General features: G+C 51.0%; 2 protein-coding genes across 3 annotated transcripts; one reads left to right on the top strand and one right to left on the bottom strand.

The window, feature by feature from the left end:
* Positions 1–325: 325 nt before the first annotated feature.
* On the bottom strand, positions 326–4233 carry CDCA8 (cell division cycle associated 8). 2 transcript variants are annotated; one of them, XM_027886700.1, is made up of 11 exons: positions 4216–4233; positions 3975–4070; positions 3757–3885; positions 3553–3593; positions 2992–3067; positions 2519–2658; positions 2171–2244; positions 1756–1854; positions 1425–1551; positions 891–977; positions 326–564 (listed from the first exon to the last, which is right to left on the bottom strand). In XM_027886700.1, the coding sequence occupies exons 2-11, from the start codon at positions 4054–4056 to the stop codon at positions 508–510; spliced, it is 912 nt and encodes a 303-aa protein (XP_027742501.1). In that variant the 5' UTR covers positions 4057–4070; positions 4216–4233; the 3' UTR covers positions 326–507. The 2 variants fall into 2 exon arrangements, with proteins under 2 accessions (XP_027742501.1, XP_027742502.1); XM_027886701.1 differs by having other exon boundaries at positions 3975–4167; positions 4203–4228.
* A 213-nt stretch (positions 4234–4446) lies between these two features.
* Positions 4447–6377, top strand: CUNH1orf109 (chromosome unknown C1orf109 homolog). The gene is made up of 4 exons (XM_027886691.1): positions 4447–4718; positions 4794–4973; positions 5047–5165; positions 5543–6377. The coding sequence occupies exons 1-4, from the start codon at positions 4447–4449 to the stop codon at positions 5608–5610; spliced, it is 639 nt and encodes a 212-aa protein (XP_027742492.1). The 3' UTR covers positions 5611–6377.
* Positions 6378–18049: the final 11672 nt, after the last annotated feature.

Consider the following 18049-nt stretch of genomic DNA (forward strand, 5'->3'; position numbering starts at 1 on the left):
CCCACTCAGGGAGGAGGTCACAACAGCAGCTGAGACCTTACTGCCATTCCCAGTTACTACCCCCAGGAAAGGAGCTAAATTCAAATTGTGTATGAAGCCTCTGTGCTGCCCTGCTCAGTGCAGCCCTGAACTGTGCACCATGAGCAGGGCTTATTTTTAGAAAAAAAAAATCTTAAGCAGCATTAGAGAAGCAAAGTTCTTTGCTCTGAATGCTCTTAACTTGCCAATCAACAGCCTTTCTGCCCACTTGCTGGTCTGCAAACCCAAGAGAACTGTGTCATGGTCTCAGCCTTAAAGGAAACAAAGACTGGTTTTTCTTCCAAAATTAAAAAAAAAGCGCTATTTATTTTGATTCCACTACATCCAGTCCATATTATAGATATTATAGATAGAAAAACTAGCTCTTAGCTTCCATTCTGTAAATTAATGGAAGGAACACAAATTAGAAGGACTAAATGAAGGTAGCAGTCCTAAACGTAAAATGTATTTGCAGAGGGATGTCATTGCTCACTGACTTCCATCTACGGGTTTCTTTGCCTCACTGCAAGCCTGTGCGAGACAAACCTGGAGAGAAAGAGAAATCAGTCAGTGCTCAGACAGTGGTACAGCCCACAGCCACCCACAGCTCTGGCCTAACGGAGAACTCTGTTTTTCAGAGCACTGACATCAGTTCCTTTCCCGTGTGTATTCAGCCAGATGTGATGTAAAGCCCCTCCCTCTCCTTCCAAGCTCCGTGCAGCTTCTTCACCTCTGACATAAGCCAAAATACAACACAAGGCTGGGCAGGGAATCAGGTTTCTATTGCAGCTCAGCAGTACCCTGACCAATGACAGAGTGACAGCACTGCCTTACAGCTTCAGGTCATGGCTGCCAAAAACACCCAGACTTACCGACAACTTCTTCATGAGCCCTCGGGCCTTGGGGTTCAGCTGAAGAAAATTCTTCTTGGTCAAATCCTTTGCTGTCAGACGTATGCTCTGTGGAAACAAACCCAAATCTTAGGCTTTCTTTTGGTCAGCTGCAGCAGTATGAGGCAGAAAAAAAAAAAAAAGTAATTAAGATCTAAGCATAATAAGAGACCACAGACAGGCGGAGAACTACATTCAGGTTGACCAAAAGCTCAACTCACACCTTCCTTGCAGTGCATTTAATGCATTCCTGCCACTACTGCTACTTTAAGTGTTACTTGAATGCACAGCAGAACATCCTTCTATTCCGTTTGGACCAGTGTAAGCAGCTCCCTCTTCTGACTAAGAGTCTCTTAAGGTTCTTTTTAAGCTTGATCAATCCCCTGATAAACTGCAGTGGCACAGCTAAAGAGACATAAGTGGATGAACTGAAGCTGGTGAGGCACCAAAAGGTTCAAAGCTTCAGCCTCGCCTATACATCCCTCCAGCCCCTGCAGGTGAAATCTCAGGAATTACCTCCCCTCCACCCAGGGGCAGGGTCAGGAAGGCGTCCCCAGTGTCGGCGAGGGGGCTGCCGTTGGCAGAGATGGTGTAAACGCGCTCGTTGAGAGCAGGAGTGCGCAAACCCGGCGTCTTGAACACCCTGAAACAAGAAGTTATTAGTGAGCAGTATTTGCTCAAAGCACTTCTAGTCAAAGTCTTTCATTTCATGTTCAAAGAGACGCTAAAGATTGTGTGGCAAACAAGTGACACAAAGCAAACGGCATATAACAGATTATAACAGAGATAGAAGAGATTTATTTTCTCTGTTAACAGATCAACAGAGAAAACCTAACAGAATACAAACCTAGAATCAAATCTGGGTGTGATCATGGAAGTACCTCCCCGAGCACAGAAATCACCCATTCTCCCAGTAGCTGGAGTGATAAAGCTGGTTTTGCTTGATCTGTTAAAAGGAAATAAACATCTACTCATAACATGACCTTTAACAAATTGTAGAAGCACTTATCAAAGGCTTAAACGAGGTGATCCCCACAAAACCTAGGGGTTCTCACTAATCAGTGACCCGCAAAGCTGGGGACAGCTGGTCCTCACAGGAGAGGCAGTTGTCCTCCTTTCATTCCCTCTCAGATCATCAATTTTTTAGTGTAACATGGCACAACTCCCTGACCCCCTGCTGAACCAAACTCCATCCCAGGGAAGACATACATTTACAGTCTCATTCGGCATTTCTGGAGATGAGAGAGAGATATCCCCATTACCTCTTGCTCATGCGCTTCACTCTCGCTGAGCGGGGTCTTCTGGACACGGGCGGCTTTTTGGTGGACGCCTTCACCTGAAGCACACATCACTCACCAGGTCAGTTACTTCCCTCTCAAGGGACAGCAGAGCCCACACAGATATTTCCAGACAAAATGCTCGGTCTCCTTCTCATGGCACAGGAGCCCAGAACAAACACCATTCAAGCCTTCGTGACCTTCCCCTATTGTTAGAATTCTCAGGGAAACTGTTTGAAGTCTCCCTCAGAGCATCCTGCACAGCCCTAGTAATCAGCTCAGTCAGAAATTTATATCCCTTGGACAAAGTCATCCCACAGAACAGCTACTTACCTTTGCAGTTCTTGGATTCACATTCTCAGACTCTGTCTCTGAAGGACACTGGCTGTCAACTCTGGATTTCTTTGGTAGAGGAAGTGATGGAGGCTCTGCTTCCTCCTCGATGGCTTCAACACTCCTTTTGGATTTCTCTACTAGAAAGAGAAAGTGTTATCTAGGTAAATAATAACTTCAAATTATTAGTTGGCAGCAGAGCCAAACAGCAAACAACTACACTTCTGGCAAAAATTTGTTTCTAAAGTCCAAATTCCAGTGCAATCCCAATGGTTTACAGAGCACTACTTTGAATTACTTTGAATGCTTTTATAAAACAAATTAGACCTACTGCAGGTACTAGGGGTAAAAGTAAGATTATTTTTCTGTTTTAAATATATTGAGGGATGTGAGCATTATCTGAATTATTATTCAGATTAAGGAACCATGACATGCTTCCACCTCACCAGTCGCCTCACAACGCTCCAACTGACCTTTCTTGACGATTTCAAACTGAGAATTGATAACTTCTGCTGTCCGCTTGTCTATTTCTACTATTTCCAAGTCTGCCTAAAATTAAAAACAGTTGTGACACCATTAGGATTGTTGGCAACACAGAGTTCTGGTAGCCTGTAGAGCAAACCCCTAATTATTTTACAGCCAGAACAGCTCCACGTTTGCTGTTCTGCTCAAACTGAGCCCTTTCAGGTTATCCTGGAGATGACAAGACACCCTCAGGACTCAGTGCCTGGTTTGGTAGCTGCAGCTGTGCCTCACACATGCCCTGCTGCTCAACTAGTGTGGAAATGCTGTAATGTACTGCAAAATGCATGTGCTTCCAGGGGTCTGGGGGTGGAACCCAGCAGGTAAGGAAAGGACAACACAGAGCAGCAGGAGCGAGCAAATCCTACACCAGATATATGGGCATTTCTTACTGTTAAGTCTTAAAGTAGAATTTGTGTAAAGATTCATGTAACTTTTGCTCTTGCAATGCTCTGGAATATTGTTACAGCCCGAGGAGCCCCTGCAACGGTGTGTTTCTGCCGGAAACCTACCATGGCCACGTCCTCCAATGCCTTTCCACTTCCTTCTTTACCTGGAACGAAAATATTTCAGACCAATCAGGTCAAGTCCGGGACGGTGCAAAAACCAGCTCAAACCAGTTTTCACCCCGCCGGGGATCTCCGGGCACAGCAGACCCCAGCTGCTCCCTTATTCCCGTAGGGGTTTGTTATCCGAGGGAGCGCCAGCCCAGTTACCGAAGTATTCGAGCCAGTTCATCTGGCGCAGCTCCAGCGGCAGCCGCAGGATCTCCATGTCGTACAGCTTCTCCACCTCCTTCACCAGCCGCTCCCCGTCCGCCCGCAGCCGCTCCAGACGCTGGTTCACTGCAGGGACACGCGGCGTCAGCCCCGGCCATACCGTTCCCCGCCCCGGCCATACCGTTCCCCGGCCCCGTTCCCGTTCCCGTTCCTACCCTCGCAGTCGAAATCCTTCAGGAATGCCGCGAGCTTCCTGCTGCGCGAGCTCGAGCCGCCCTTCTTCCTCGCGGGAGCCATGGCGGGGCCGGGGGCTGCGGTTGGTGCCGCGCTCGGTGCCGGGGGTCGGTCGCTCGCTCGACGTCGGTGCCGGTCTCGGTGTCTCGGTGAGGCCCCGCTCGGTGTTCGGGGGGTCCCGGACCGATCCCCGCTCGGTGTTCGGGGGGTCCCGGACCGATCCTCGCTCGGTGTCTCGGTGTTGGGTTCCCGGGCCGATCCCCGCTCGGTGCCGCTGCCTGTCTCGGTGTCTGGCGCGAGCGTTCGAACCAACCGCCGCCCCCGAGCGGCCAATGGCGTGGCGGCGAGGGTTGATGACGCACTGAGGAATCCGGGGGGTGATGACGCACTGAGGAATCCGGGGGGCGATGGCGGCGCGGGGCGATGACGTGCTGCGAGTGCTGGTGGGGGGCGATGGCGGCGCCGGTGGCGATGGCGGCGGTGGCGGCCGCGCTCCGGGACTGGGCAGCGGCGGCGGCGCGGGCGGGCGCGGCGGGACGGGTGGCCCTGTCCGCCTGGGCCTCGCTGCTGGGCGCGCTGGCCGCGCTGGCGGCGCAGATGCGGGCGGCGCGGCGGCTGCCGTGGGGAGCGGCGCCGCTCGGTGCCTTCCCGGAGCTGCGGGCGCGGCTGTGGCGGAAGCAGCGCGGCGCGGCCGAGGCGCTGCTGGAGCAGCTCGGCGGGCGGCGGTGAGGGGAGGGGATGGCGGGGCCGGGGCGGGCGGGCGTGGGGCGCGGGCCCGGCTGACCGCGCGGTGCCCGCAGGATGGAGCTCCGGGAGGTGCGGGACGCCGCGGGCGCCGCTGCGGCCGCCGTGCTGCGGGTGTACGAGGAGCGGGCGGCCGAGCTGGGGCTGGAGGGGACTCTGCGGCGCGGACCGCGCTGCCCCTCGCTGGCCGACGTGCTGGAGGGGCTGCAGGACGTGGAGCGCTACTACCGGCACCTGTATCCTTCTTGGGGGGCTCTTGGCAGCGCTGGGGGGGATGTTCTCTCGTTGTTGACCTTACCGGGCACGAAGGTACCTGGAGAGCAAGCTGCTCCTGCAGCGCCTCAGCTGTGACAGCCTGACAGACATGGAAGCCCTCCCACAGTCCTGGGAGAGGATTTTGGAGCACCACAAGGAAGACGTTGTTCAAGGTAGTTCCATGTGCACACACCCGAGGGTCTTTTCCTGGGGCTTGGTGCTGTTGTCCCTGCCCTGGTGACAGCACACAGGCCTGGCCGTGGTGGCTGTGCTGGGCTCAGTAGCAGCAGGTGATTCTACGCAGTTGATCTTTGTGACCTGGTCTGAGATCTCGGTCAGCTTTAGTTGAAAGTGCTCACCATCACAGCTGGGCACAGCTGGAAGCAACATCCTCTCAATGTAACAAGGGCTTAGTCATCCATTTCACTTCTCAGTCAGTTTTACTTACACTTTTCTTTGTTGCCTTTAGAAACAGCGTAAGTTTAGGAGGGTACAGAATATAGGTAAAATGCCTTAAGACAACAAGGTTATTGTTTTCTCTCTGACTCAGATACTCTCCTGAAGATCTCGCTGTTTGTGGAGAACCATCAAGAGCTGATCTGCTCACCTATCTCCTGACAGAGCAGCAGGGACTTGCACTGACCATCTTCTGCCACCTTGGTGTGTTCTGGAATGCTGCAAAGGGGATGAGGAACTGAAGGAGCTCTGCAGATGCTTTCCGGAAGCTGAGTTGATTCTTGGCCTCAGCAGGAAATGCTTGGACTGTCCTGTTTTCAAGTGGAAATGGACTTGGTGTCTGAAGAAGAGGCTGAGCTGAACAAACCATGAGGATAGAAGGGAGTCACTTCCAGCTGTGGAACTTTCCTTTCGTTCTCCTGCAGCAGATGTTTTTTGTATCATGGAAAAAATGCTGAGACTTACTGACATGAGGTGCTGCAGATGCATGAGTGTAACAGAGATTCCCTTAGGCTGATGCTGTGTAAGAAAGATGTTTGAGTTCTGTCCTTAGAAATAAAGAAAATATCTCGGATCAGGGCTTACAAACACTGGGCACCATGTGCCTCTGAGCAGCATGTTTGTGTTCATTCCAAACACAAGGAGGAGGAGGGAGCAAATCTGGCTTGAAAATGTAATTATGGAGGTGCATGGATGCCTGAGTCCTGACACGGGCAGTTTTCAAGGGTGCCAGAGTATGCTGCTCTGATCCTCTGCCAGGGCCCACTTGAAACTTCACTGTCTGGTGGCAGCAGCTGCTGACAGTTGAGAGACATCTTCTGTTGACCATGGCACTGATCCCGGGGAGTGGTGGGATGTTTCTCTCTAAATAACGTATTTGGTAAGAAACGGGAGTTTCTCTGGGAAAGCCAATAAAGAATTGTATTGGACAATAAAGAATTGTGGGTGTGCTTGTGCTCCCGTTTCTGTCTCCAACCTGGGCAGTCCCTGCAGCCACCTGAGGGCACTGTGCGACCTGCGGAGAGGGGCGTGCAGGGAGCAGATCGGGGTGCGAGAGGAGCGATGTGGGAAGGGAGGCTGCTGGCTGCAGGGCCGGGGCTGCCAGTGTCCCTGTCAGGGACAGGGACTTCATAGGATGGGGCTTCACGTGCAGTTCTAATTGCAAATAAAAGCACCGTCCCCCTCCTGGAGCTGAGTGTCCTGGCCGAGGGAGCTGACATTTAGCCAGGGTGGATGCGAGGTGGGTTCTGCTCCTGCCAGGGCGGGGGCTGGAGGTCCTGCTGGGGGCTCGCTTGGCTGTAGAGCCTTGTGCTCCTTACACAGGCTGGTGGCTGCAGGGTGAGTTGGGGGTGTTATGCTTTCTCAGGCCTTGATGTATCATCATCACAAACCAGTAGATCACGGTGTGTATGGATGCAGAATTTTCTTTACACGCGCACATGCTTCACAACCCTTCAACACTCCTTTTCTGTCAGCCTCTGTCCAGGACATCTGCACAAAGAACAAATGGATTTAAATTCTGGAAGGTGTTCAGCACAGTTCAGTGGTGGCCCTTCTGCTTCCCCCAGATGTTTGGCCCCTGATGTCTGTCTTCGGGCTAACAACAGCCCTGCTAAAAGTGCTGAAGGAGCTTTCTGCACTGAAAGTGGCTATGGCCTAACTCTGACTGACTGAAATGGGGTGAAAGAGGTGCTCATTGAAGTTTTGGTGTGATTAATTGCTCTGTGCTGTTCCTGGCTGATGGGCCATGTCATCAGTTGCATTTGTCTGCAGTGTTCTGAAGGGTGCAAGTGAACCTCCTCATCAGAGTGCTCTAATTGGGATCAGCTGTGGGCTTGTTCCGTTCCAGATCCGGATGTTCAGTAAGGATGGCTGCCAGGGTCCCCATTGCTAACAAGGGTGTTTTTCATGTGTGTGGGACTTCCTTCAGTCAGTCTTCATCTGGGAGTCTCTGGGGGTTCGAGGGTTCTCCCAAGAAGACAGTCAGGGTGAGCATTCAGTCTTTCAGCATTGCACTTGACAGCAGGCAGGTGGAAAGGCCACTTTTCCTCCTCCCATGCCTGGAATCCTGCACAGCTGAGTGAGACACTTGTGGCACAGAGATGTCATTGGGTGCCAGATCTCAGCACCTTCCTGCGTCCTGGATGGGAGGGAGGTGAGTGAGAACAGCACCTGCTGTTCCAGTTGCCCGGGAATGGAACACAGAGGCAGGGGCTCCAGCCTGTGCCATACCTAAGTGAGGCCGTGGGTAAGGGTGGCCCCAAGGGCTCTGAGATCAACTGGTAAAATATACCTATTCATAAAAATAGCTCCAAGTACCTTTATTTTTGGAGCAGAGCTCTCAAAGTGTTCTTGCATGGAGGTCTGTCTTTGAGGAATGCAATAAAATGCAGTTAGCAGCTGGAACTACCTTGTTAAAGGAAAATTGTCAGGAAACACAAAGCTCACACTTTGATTTTCAGCTTTACCTCCTGCTAACTCCATTGGAAAATAGTTATTCTTCACTTACAGGGAAAGCACAAACTATATTCAGTTACTAAATTCGAATGCCCACAAACATTTATAGGGAGCACCTGACTTATGTCTTATTGGTTTGTTTCCTCCCACAGGGTGAGTGTTGACTTCTGCTGCAGCGGGGCCTGTGCACAGTTCTGCTCAGAAAAGGGACCTGCTGTGAGTAATTCCAGACTTCCACAAGAAACACCAAAGCTCTGCTTCAGCGTAAACTCATGGATTTCAAACAGATTCCAACACTGAGTGTATTACAAGGGTCCACAGTTAGGGAAAAGACAAAGAATTTGGCACGTGAACTGAAGTGTAAAGTGACTCTGGAGGCAGAAATATGTGATAAAAAGCTTTGTGATTCATTTAATAAACCAAGCATGGGTTTCACAAGCCCCTGTGGTTTTTGTGCTTATTCTTTGAGACTTTCATCTTGGCCTGAAGCAGAACTCCTTTGTGACTTTGCAGGGCCCAAGGGGGCTGCCTGGGTGTTTATCTGCCTCGAAACGAAGCAAACATTCTCCCAACCCGTTAACTGTGTGTGCCACGCTGTTCCCCTCACCCAGGTCTCATGAGTGTTTCTCTAGTGCTCCTGACTTTGTCACAGCGTTTGCCCTATTGAGCTGTTGATTAGCCAAGGGGGACAAAACCTGCTGATCCAATGGATGTGTGGTGGGTGGGGACACGTGGCAAGGAAGCAGTGATGTGCTTTGCGAGGTGGGACATGCTCAGCATAGGGCACAGCAAGTTCGGGCATGAGCTGTTACCTGACCAGCTCTTTGCCACTGTGGTTTGGCCCTTAAACCTTTCACCTCCTGCAGACCCTCTAGGGCTGCAGCAAAGCCATCTGTTAGATTCAGTGGTCCTCCATCCCCCAGTGTGCCACAGCTGCCTCCTCACTGGGGCTGATGTGGGATGGCTCTCTGTTCTCCCTGGTCGTTTTCTCTGCAGCCTAGACAGTCTCTGAGCCACCTGGGGAAGGCAGAATGAAGAACATCAAGCCAGTAAGTCTCCTAATCATTCTGCTATGTGAGGAATGAATCCAAGAGCCTTTGCACACTATTAATCTTTTCCAATTCCTAAGAAAGCAAATGATCTCCTCCTGCTCCCATAAATTCAACCTCTCTCTCCTGCTTCCCCCCGCAGTGTTTGAACTGTTTGCCAAGAGCTTTATTAAAACCTACAAGATACAGTTTTGTTCCTAACTGAATCCCAAACAACTGTTTTAGGTGGAGAAGGAACATTTGGTGCTGTCAGCTTTAGAGCATTTTTGTGTGTAGTCCATGGCCACTTGTCGACTGGGGACCAGCCTCAGCCCCACACTGAGCCCAACGAGACTTGTGCTCTGCTTTCCTGAGGTCAGGAGATGAATTCAAGCTGGTCAAACCACACAGCCTTATGTCCAAGAGCACCTGGCAATGACTTGCATAAGGGTAGCAGAAGAGATATTCCCCTGGACTCAGCGTGGTCCAGTGGCACCTCACCCTCCCCGTGCCATGACCATTCTCTGCAGTGTGCCAGTAGCCCTGGGACAAACTGTGCTGGCAGTTGCCAGGCCCTGGCAGCTTTTCTGCTTCCCCATCCCCTACCCTGACTGGCTTCTGCCACAAACCCTCCACCTGTCCCATTGGCATGGCCCAGCCGGTGCCACTGCTGTGGGTGTGGAGCAGCAGGTGCTGATGTGAACAGAGAAGCTGCAGCCAGTGGCCGTGGGAGTGCTGGGAGCAATGGGGTGAGGGCAGCAGGTCCTGTGGGGGCAGCCCAGGTGAGGTGCACACCAGGGCTCTGCCAGCTGCTGTGCATCACCACCGGTCCTTGGCACCTCGTACAGTGTGCCACAGAATTCTCCCGTTTATTTCCCAACATTCCCTCAGTCTGAAACCCATCAACCAGTGCTGAGAGAAAACATTCACAGAGGAAACCAAAGCAGAAGTGAGCAAAGCTGTTCCTTTGGCTGGATTCTTCCAGCTCCTCATGTCCTGCTACTTGGTTTGAGCAAGAGCAACCTCCTCCTGGCCTGTGTACCTGAGCTGTGAAGAGAGGACAGAAGTCTCTAGTTGCTGAGCAAGGCAAGGGAGAGCTCCTGGAGCAGCAGGGTTGGGGCAGATGCCCCCCATCCTGTGCTGCATTGCAGCTGGGGTCCCACACTCCCCTGCCTGTGGTGCAGGGTGACAGGGAACCAGGCGTGTGAAAAAACCCCTGAGGTGAATAATCCAGCCCAGCTTTCGCTGGACACGGCTCTCCCAGCTCTGAAAGGCTTTTTGGTTGAGTTTAATGAGATTAGTCTGTAAGCTCTGGAGATGTCAGCCTGCTGGCAGCTCTGTGTTCAGTAGTTCCTCGTGCGCCAGGGAATGATGTTGCTCATTTCATTGGCCTTGACTTCACTGGATCAGGCTGCTGCTCTGCCTCTCAATTAGCTGCATCTGCACGCCAGTAATGATCTGGAGGTCAGACAGCCTGGAGTGGGGGTGCAGTAAAGTTCACCCATGTGGAAGGGAGATCTCCATGGGCTCAGCACCCAGCTGGACCTCTGTGCCCTCCAGGAGCCCTGCCAGGATCCAGTCCCCTCTTATCACTGCAGCAGTGACACTGTACAGCTTGTTCTGCTGCTGGAGAGTGCAGCTCCAGTATGGGTCTGTGCTGACATTATTGAAGCTACTGGTAATAAAACATGTCACAACAGGGGCCAGGGCCACATCTGATCCTGCAGAGGGAAAGTGAAAAGCCAAACAAAGCCCAAAACCTCCAAAGAGCTGTAACCAAGCACATGCTGGTGGGGAGGACTGGATTTCCAAGGGTGCAGATCCTGGTCCTGCTGCCCTGCCATGATGAGAGGCACCTCCTGGCCCTGCTGTGCTGGCTCTGCAGTGGGGACAAATGGCACACGGGAGTCACAGCTTCCTGGTGCCATGTCCTTGTGCAAGTGTTGAACCCTCCCAGTGCAGGGAACTGCAAATAAATGCTGTTGATGACTCTGCCATCCCATCAGGGATTAGGACATGCTGGAGCAATTTGCATGGGGATGAAACTTGGAAGAAATGGCAAAGCTGAGGGAATACGATATTATTTATTATTGCCAGTTGCAAGGGAACAGCAGCAGCCTCCAAGCTTGTATAACACTGGAACATGACTATTATTAGAATGGAAAGTTAGCAAGCAATTAGCTAATTGCAATTCACATTGTCTGTTGGCAATTATAAGGAGAACATTATAAACCCCAACAGATGGAACTCAAATGGGTCAGTCTCTCTCTCTCTCTCTCTTTTTTTTTTTTTTTTTTTTTTTAAATTTTTCCATCCCCCAAGGGCATTTGCTATGAACTAAACTCAGGTTCTCAGTAGGGTTTATGAAGGCAGCCAGCTCATGAGTCAACATGTGGTGGGGTCCCCACAGGCAGCCGTCCTGTCCTGCCCTTCCCAAATGGGACAGCTTTGAGACTGGAGAGTTCAGCTAATGGCTCTATGGTTTCAGTAATTTACTCTCTATGGTGATGTTTTTTTAGTGAGAAAAAGTGGGGAGCAGAGAAATCCAGCTGCATAGAAATCCATAGAAATCCACTGCTGAAGAAACATGTATTTCTTCTCATCCAGTTGTTCATGACTCTGTACAACTTCAGGTAATACCTTCTCTCTCCAGCAGTGACACAAACAGTTGGTGCCTCCCTGAGCCTGATTTCCAAATCTTTGGAGGTTGTTTGAGGGATTTGCATTCCCTGTTGAGGCTGAGTCAGAACAGGGATCTTCGCAAAGATGAGCAGGGGAGGAGGCAGAACTCTGCTTCCCCTCTCCTGTCATAGGAGATACCAGCAGAGCAGCTCCCACGGGGCAGAGATTATCTCTTCACTGTTGTTAGAAATGCCTGAGTGATGTAGCACCAGGACATGATGGATGGGTGAAACATAAGCCCTGGACTCGAGGGATGGCTCAGCACACGGTTTACATCTGTTTGAACCAAACACAGATGCTCCTACCTGTGTCATTCTGTTACCCTCTGGGTGGATTTTGTGCTCCGTGCTGTGACGGGTGTCTGCTGAGTGGCTGAGAAATAATCACTGACCTGTGAAGCATTTTTCTGCTGAAGCATGTCAAGGTCCAAGCTGTGTACAGCTCAGTGCGTTTAAGGCCAGAGGCATTCAAGGGGCACACAAGAAGGCCCAGGACCCTGAGTGTTGCAGCCTGCCATGTTCCTCAGGTGTACAGCACATGCAGGAGTGTGGCAGCAATGCTGCTCTGACATCGGAACCGGTTCTGCATCTCAGAGTTCTTTTTAGAGTAGGGAACAATACAGAGAGATTTGGCCCTAAAAGGAAGCATCCCAGGAGATATCCTAAGGAAACACTTGGATAAGAACCTTCTGTCTATAGTCGGATATTCTGTAGCCAGGAAGGAGCTTTGCCCCTTATCCTCCCTGAATGTTGGTGATACCACTGACTCCAGCAGAAGAACATCCTGGTTTCAGGTCAAGCTGATACAAACACAGAGACAGCTGGGGAATCTGAAACAGATTAAACACAGCGATATGAGTTTCATAAATAGCAACACAAACCCACTGCACACCTTCTGCTGATATTAAACAGGGAATGGATTGGAATTCATCTCTGAGCAAATGCATTATAATGAAATGGAAACATCAGGTTTTACTTACAACGCCCAGGTTTCCCATGGGAGGAAGTTTATGCAGTGCCCATTTATTAAAGACAAATGCTATCATTTAAAACGTATCTCATGGAGAGCAGGGGACGGGCTGATGCAGGGGAGCAGTAACTGGAGATGGAGCTTTGCATTTACAAGCCGTTGTTTTCAACAGGCTCTGCGTGTTCCAGCACATGTGATGAAAGCTGTCGGGTGCCCCGGTGTCCTCTGAGAGCTCTGGCCCGGCCCCCCACCATGCACAGCCGAGCGAGGAGCCGAGTGCCACGACCCCGGCAGGACACACCAGACTTTAATGTGTGTTTAACAGCAGGCAGAAAGATAATCCAGTTATCTGGAGTCAGGCAGTCATGGGCTGAAATAAGAAGGTAGGATGTGGGGCTCACTCTCAGTGGGCAGCTCTGCCCTGAGTGCTGAGCTCTGATCTCCGCTCCAAGAGTCCCCCAAAAGGAGAGCTGGGTCCTGACAGTGTCCACCGGGGCTGGAGAGGACCTTGGCCAAGGAGGAGCAGGGACAAGGATTATCACCTCTGCCCACGGACAGAGAACATCCTACACGTCACTTCCTCATGGGTCCTGAGGCTCTGGGATCTCTTATCTGGGGTCCTCACTCAAAAAGCCTCAGAGGAGTCTGCCTCTTGGAGGGAGATCCTCCCCTCTTTAACCTGTCTCTTTTGAGGCCCACTGGGGTGAGCACCTCCAGTCACCAGCCTGATGCTCCTTCCTTCTGTGAGTGAGTGGTTCTGAGGGCAAACGCTGAACAGTAACAATTGCTGTTATAGTTACATCTGAAGGCAACTTTGGTATTCACCTGGTGTTTCAATCAATTCATTGAAAAAGTATATGTTGCCTTTCTGAAATTTTTCTGGATACATCCTGGCACCCCAACGAGATGGTGCTGTTTGGTCTTTATTTTTGAGATCAGAAGACTAGGACAGGCCTGTCCTTTCTGGGCAGTAGCAGGTAAAAAACCCACATGCTTTAAGAAGCAAAATTCCACTCTTTGCATGTAGGAGAACTTTCTGGCTCAATGCAGTATGACATTTGCAACCATTTAATTTGAATAAATTCCACTTTTATGCTCCATCCAGCTTTTAGTACATCAGCCAAAGCATTTGTAAGGAACAGAATGTAAATCCTAACAGTGTTTTCCCTCCCATGTGATCATCACTGATCTGACATCTAACCCCACTGTTCCTTTTGCTTTCAGAGCTCCCAGAGAGCAGCAGGTCAGTCCCTGGAGTCCTGGGAGGAGCCGTGGGATCCTTTCAGGCAGCAAGTGGCTCTGGAGGAGGAGTCTGGGATCTCTGCCTGTTCTTCGTGCTGGGTGCTGGGTAGGGAGGCAGATCCCACAGCACTGCACAGAAGGGGCTGCCAGGGAGGAAACGTGGCCTGTAGTTCAGGGAGGAATGTTGACATTGCTGCAGAAGTGACCCATCCAGTGAGCACTGTCAACATCGGGGAACCTCCGGTCTCAATATAGGCTGAAGTAAAGGTTCTGGGCTCAAGAGCCATCACTTGGCAACCCTTAACGGGAATATCAAACCTTCTCCCTCAAAACTGCCTGTTCCAGGTGCCTTGTTCCTGGGAATGTAGCTGGAGGAAGATACCCATCTGTGCTGAGCCTGCTTGACCCCTGCATGGAGTGGAAAAACCCCCCAAAAAGCAAATGACATCTGACAAGGGATCTCTTAACTGCCTTATCCTCCCAGCTCCGCATCTGGAGGGAGAGCAAGAGGGCAGGAAAGTGCACTGCCTGCCTGCCTGTACTGTGCAGACAGGCTGGTGACAGCTCAGCGATGTAAATGATGCATAATAAGCCCTAAATAAAGTGCGAGGAACATGTTTGGGATCAGTAAATCCATTATGACAAGAAGAAGCAAAGGAATGAAATCCCTTTTCCCAAACAGACTGGTAAGTTATGGCCTAAATGTAATCTAGTCCCACTGAAAAATGGCTCCTGAAGATTTATAGTTGGGTCTCCCCGCACCGATCCACGGGGACACATGCAAGCGTGTACCAGGGAACAGGGGCAAGGAGCCCTGGGGAGGAGGAGGCTTGGGAGTGGGGGCCACATTCCCCTCTTGAATGCTCAGGTTCCATCAAATGCACTTTCTCCACTCACATTTACAGCCAAGTCCGTCCCATTTCCTGCTGCATTCCCCCATCAGCCATTTATCATCTTCAAGGGGTAGCTGCAGCCAAACGTTTCCCTGACCTTCAACAGCCCTGTGGATGTGTCTTCTCTGCTTAAGTGGGAGACTTATGATAAGCTCAGGGTCTCTTAAACATGCCTGCTCCAAATAAACACAGCAGGATGATGGGTTACAGGCTGCACTGGCCAACTGAGAGAAGGGGACTCTCTTCACAGTTTTGTTGATGCTAGAGAGTCACTTGTCCTCACAGGATGCTAAGTGGCCAGAAAGCCCACTGGGCCACTTGAGCACCTCTCACAGGCCATAATCAAAGGTAAACAGCACCAGAGCAGTCATGGTGCAGCAGTGGTGCCAGGAGGAGCCTGAGGGATTGGGAATATGGAGCAAAAGGGCTCCTTGGCTGCTCCTGGGGAACAGAGAAAGCTTCATGCAAAGCATGAGCTGATGCATGTTCCGTGCAAAGCACAGTCCGATCCAGCTTGCTTCAGTTTTGCTCTGTTAATTCCACACAGATATTTGTGCCCACTCCCTCTGCTGAGACACCTGCACTGGCAGGTTTGTACTTTGCAGGGAAAACGCAATTTTTGTCCCTGTGTCCACCCCGGGAGGTGCTGAGGCTGTGCCTGTGGGTGCCTGGGTCAACCACAGGGAATGGTCTTCCCTGGACTTCACGGGGAAGCCGTGAGCTTTTAAGCAGTTGCTTTATGTTCTTTGTTGCCTTTTCATTTGAACAGGGGCCAAAAAGGTGGGATCCAGATTGCAGGTGTGTTCCTGGTACCTCTTTCTGTTTGGGGGCTGCTGTTCCTGGTCTTTGTGGGCTGCAGTGAGGTTCTCTCACAGCCCCTGGGCCTTGGGGATCACAGTCTACCCAGGTTCTGCAGTTTGGGTGCTGTGTGCCAGGCAGCTGTCCAATGACACTGGGCTGCACAGCTAGCATGAGATGCAGGCTTGGAGTGCAGGAGGCTGCCAGGACACCTCACCAGATGCAGATCATCTCTTTGTTCCTTGGAAAACCACAAAAAAGTTTCTCTCTTCACAGTTCAGTGATGCCCAGACAAAGATGACGTGAAATCTGTGGGAAGACTTATTTTATTACAATGTAGGAATGCACAGAGCCAGATGTTTAAGCTTAACTGCGGCTCTTCCATGCGAGCCCTGCTGCCCCTGCTCAGGGAGTTGCTTGCAGGGTGAGGTACAATGTTCTAAACGTGTTTGCTGCTGTGCAAGAGCTCCAAGAGCTGCTCGGAGTCAGGGCAATGTCACAACAGGTCCCCCGGATCCCTCTGTGCCACAGGGCCTGGCGTGGAGGTGGTGATACTGGTGCAGTGGAAGGGCAGGTGCTCCTTGGTGACCCCACCCATGACATGCAGGAGCAGCCCTCTGTCTCTACCCAGCCCCTGCAGGTGCTGCTCTGTGGGTTCCCAGGGCACACAGCCTCTCCATGGTCTTCTGAGGTCAAACCCTGTGCCTAATTTGCTGGTTTTCTCTGCTGCTGCTCAGCTGGGTCCAAAGGATCCAAGTCCCAGCCACAGATGTGTCCTGGCAGGAGCTGAGAGCCGGCAGCCGTTTTGCAACAGCCCAGGAGAGCCTCCCCAGCCCGCCAGGCTCTGAGTCAGCCGGTGCAGGGGCTCCGGGTCCCCAGGCTGGAGCAGGGAAGCAGGGCTCACACGCATGTCCAGCCTGGCAGCCTTGTTTGTTTCCCCAGCAGTCAGATTTCATCTTTTCCACCTCCACGCTGCCAGCACAGCCCTTATCCGCTGTCCTGACACCTCCAGGGTTTATTTCCAGCTGAACCACGCTGCCTCCATATGTGCTCCTGCCGCTGGCTGCTGGTTATTAAGCCGGTGCTGTTGTTGGTCCTCCTGCCTCCATTCAGAAGTTGGCGGTCCTTAAAAGCTCATTCATCTTAGGAGCCTAGTGGCAATTACAGCCTCATCCCACAGGATGAGTTAACTCCTGCTCTCCCGCCAGCCAAGGGGCAGCAGCCGGGCCTGGTTCTGATTAATGTGATGCCAAAAATCCAGCGTGTTCCCCACACTGCTTGGGGAGACCCTGAGATGGCTGTGGAAAGGGGGAAAATGGTGAAACTGCCTGGATGCAGGAGATGTGCTGGATAATTCTGCACAGAGCTGCAGGCATCATGTCCCCTCACTGGGAAGGGAAGGACAGAACCCCCACAGCCCCCACAGCCAGACAGTGACTGCAGGAATAATGGAAGAGGATGTGTGTATTTCCCCAGCAGACCTTGTAACATTAAATTGTAAAATCATAAATCTGATCCCCACTTATTCACTGCCCACCTGTCAGAGTATTCCTGCCTGTTGGAGGAAGAATTGCAAATGTTTGTGGAGAATTTCAGGGACTGTTCCCCAGCAGGTTTGGGTTGTGAGTAAGGAATAAGAATTCACTACCTGTAGAAGTGCAAGTCTCACACTGATTCCGCCATTCCCAGTGACAAGAGGAGCTGCTCCCCTGGATGATTATGTTGTTAACAAAAAACTCCAGCAAATCTAGTTCTCTGAATTGGCCCTGGGTACAAAACTCCCAAAGCACATGGATTATAATGACCAGGAAAGAGTGAGCCAAGGGTTTGTGGCCCCTGAGCAGACCATTTGCAAATTCTCCTGCTCCAGAGAAGTCAGAACTAATGATAAAAAAATATTTTTTATGCAAGATCAACTCTGAGATTGAAGTAGAGAAATGCAGAAAGGAATCTCAGTTGACCATCTGGTTCTGACACTCCTGAACCTTGTTGCCATTTATCTCTGTCCAAAAGTGTGCTTCAAAGATGCAATGGGAATCTTCCTCCGGGGAGAGAACTGGAGTGTACATTTGGCCTTCAAATGTGTCAAACTGAACACCAAAGCCTATGGGAAGCACATAAACACCAGAAAACAATCCATACCTGAGATGAAGCTTGATTTTGCATGCAGAAATGTGTTTATTTTCTTGGAAAGAAGCAGGCTCTGGCTTTTCAACTGTTGCAGATTTTCTCAGGGGAATAATTTTCCCAGCAAACCTTGTTCCTTCTGTAATCCTTTGTAACAACTCACCGAGTCATGCTGCCCTTGCTTTAAAAATACGTTTTCAAAGCCCATTAGCAAATTCACAGGTTTTTTTTATACACTGAGAATTAAAGTGGAAACATAAGACCCAGCAAATTATTTTCGCTTTATATACAGTCTCCCCAGTAAACAAGTGTTGCAAGAGCCTGTGCGCTGCCGGCAGAGCAGAGGGATGGAGAACAGAATGTGGTCACATGTGGTTTTATTCAGCGAGTTATTTATATAATCTG

Source organism: Empidonax traillii, unplaced genomic scaffold (assembly GCF_003031625.1).
Source record: "Empidonax traillii isolate 1590-97213 ecotype Southwest subspecies unplaced genomic scaffold, ASM303162v1 scaffold192:size804837, whole genome shotgun sequence".
NCBI lineage: Eukaryota > Metazoa > Chordata > Aves > Passeriformes > Tyrannidae > Empidonax > Empidonax traillii.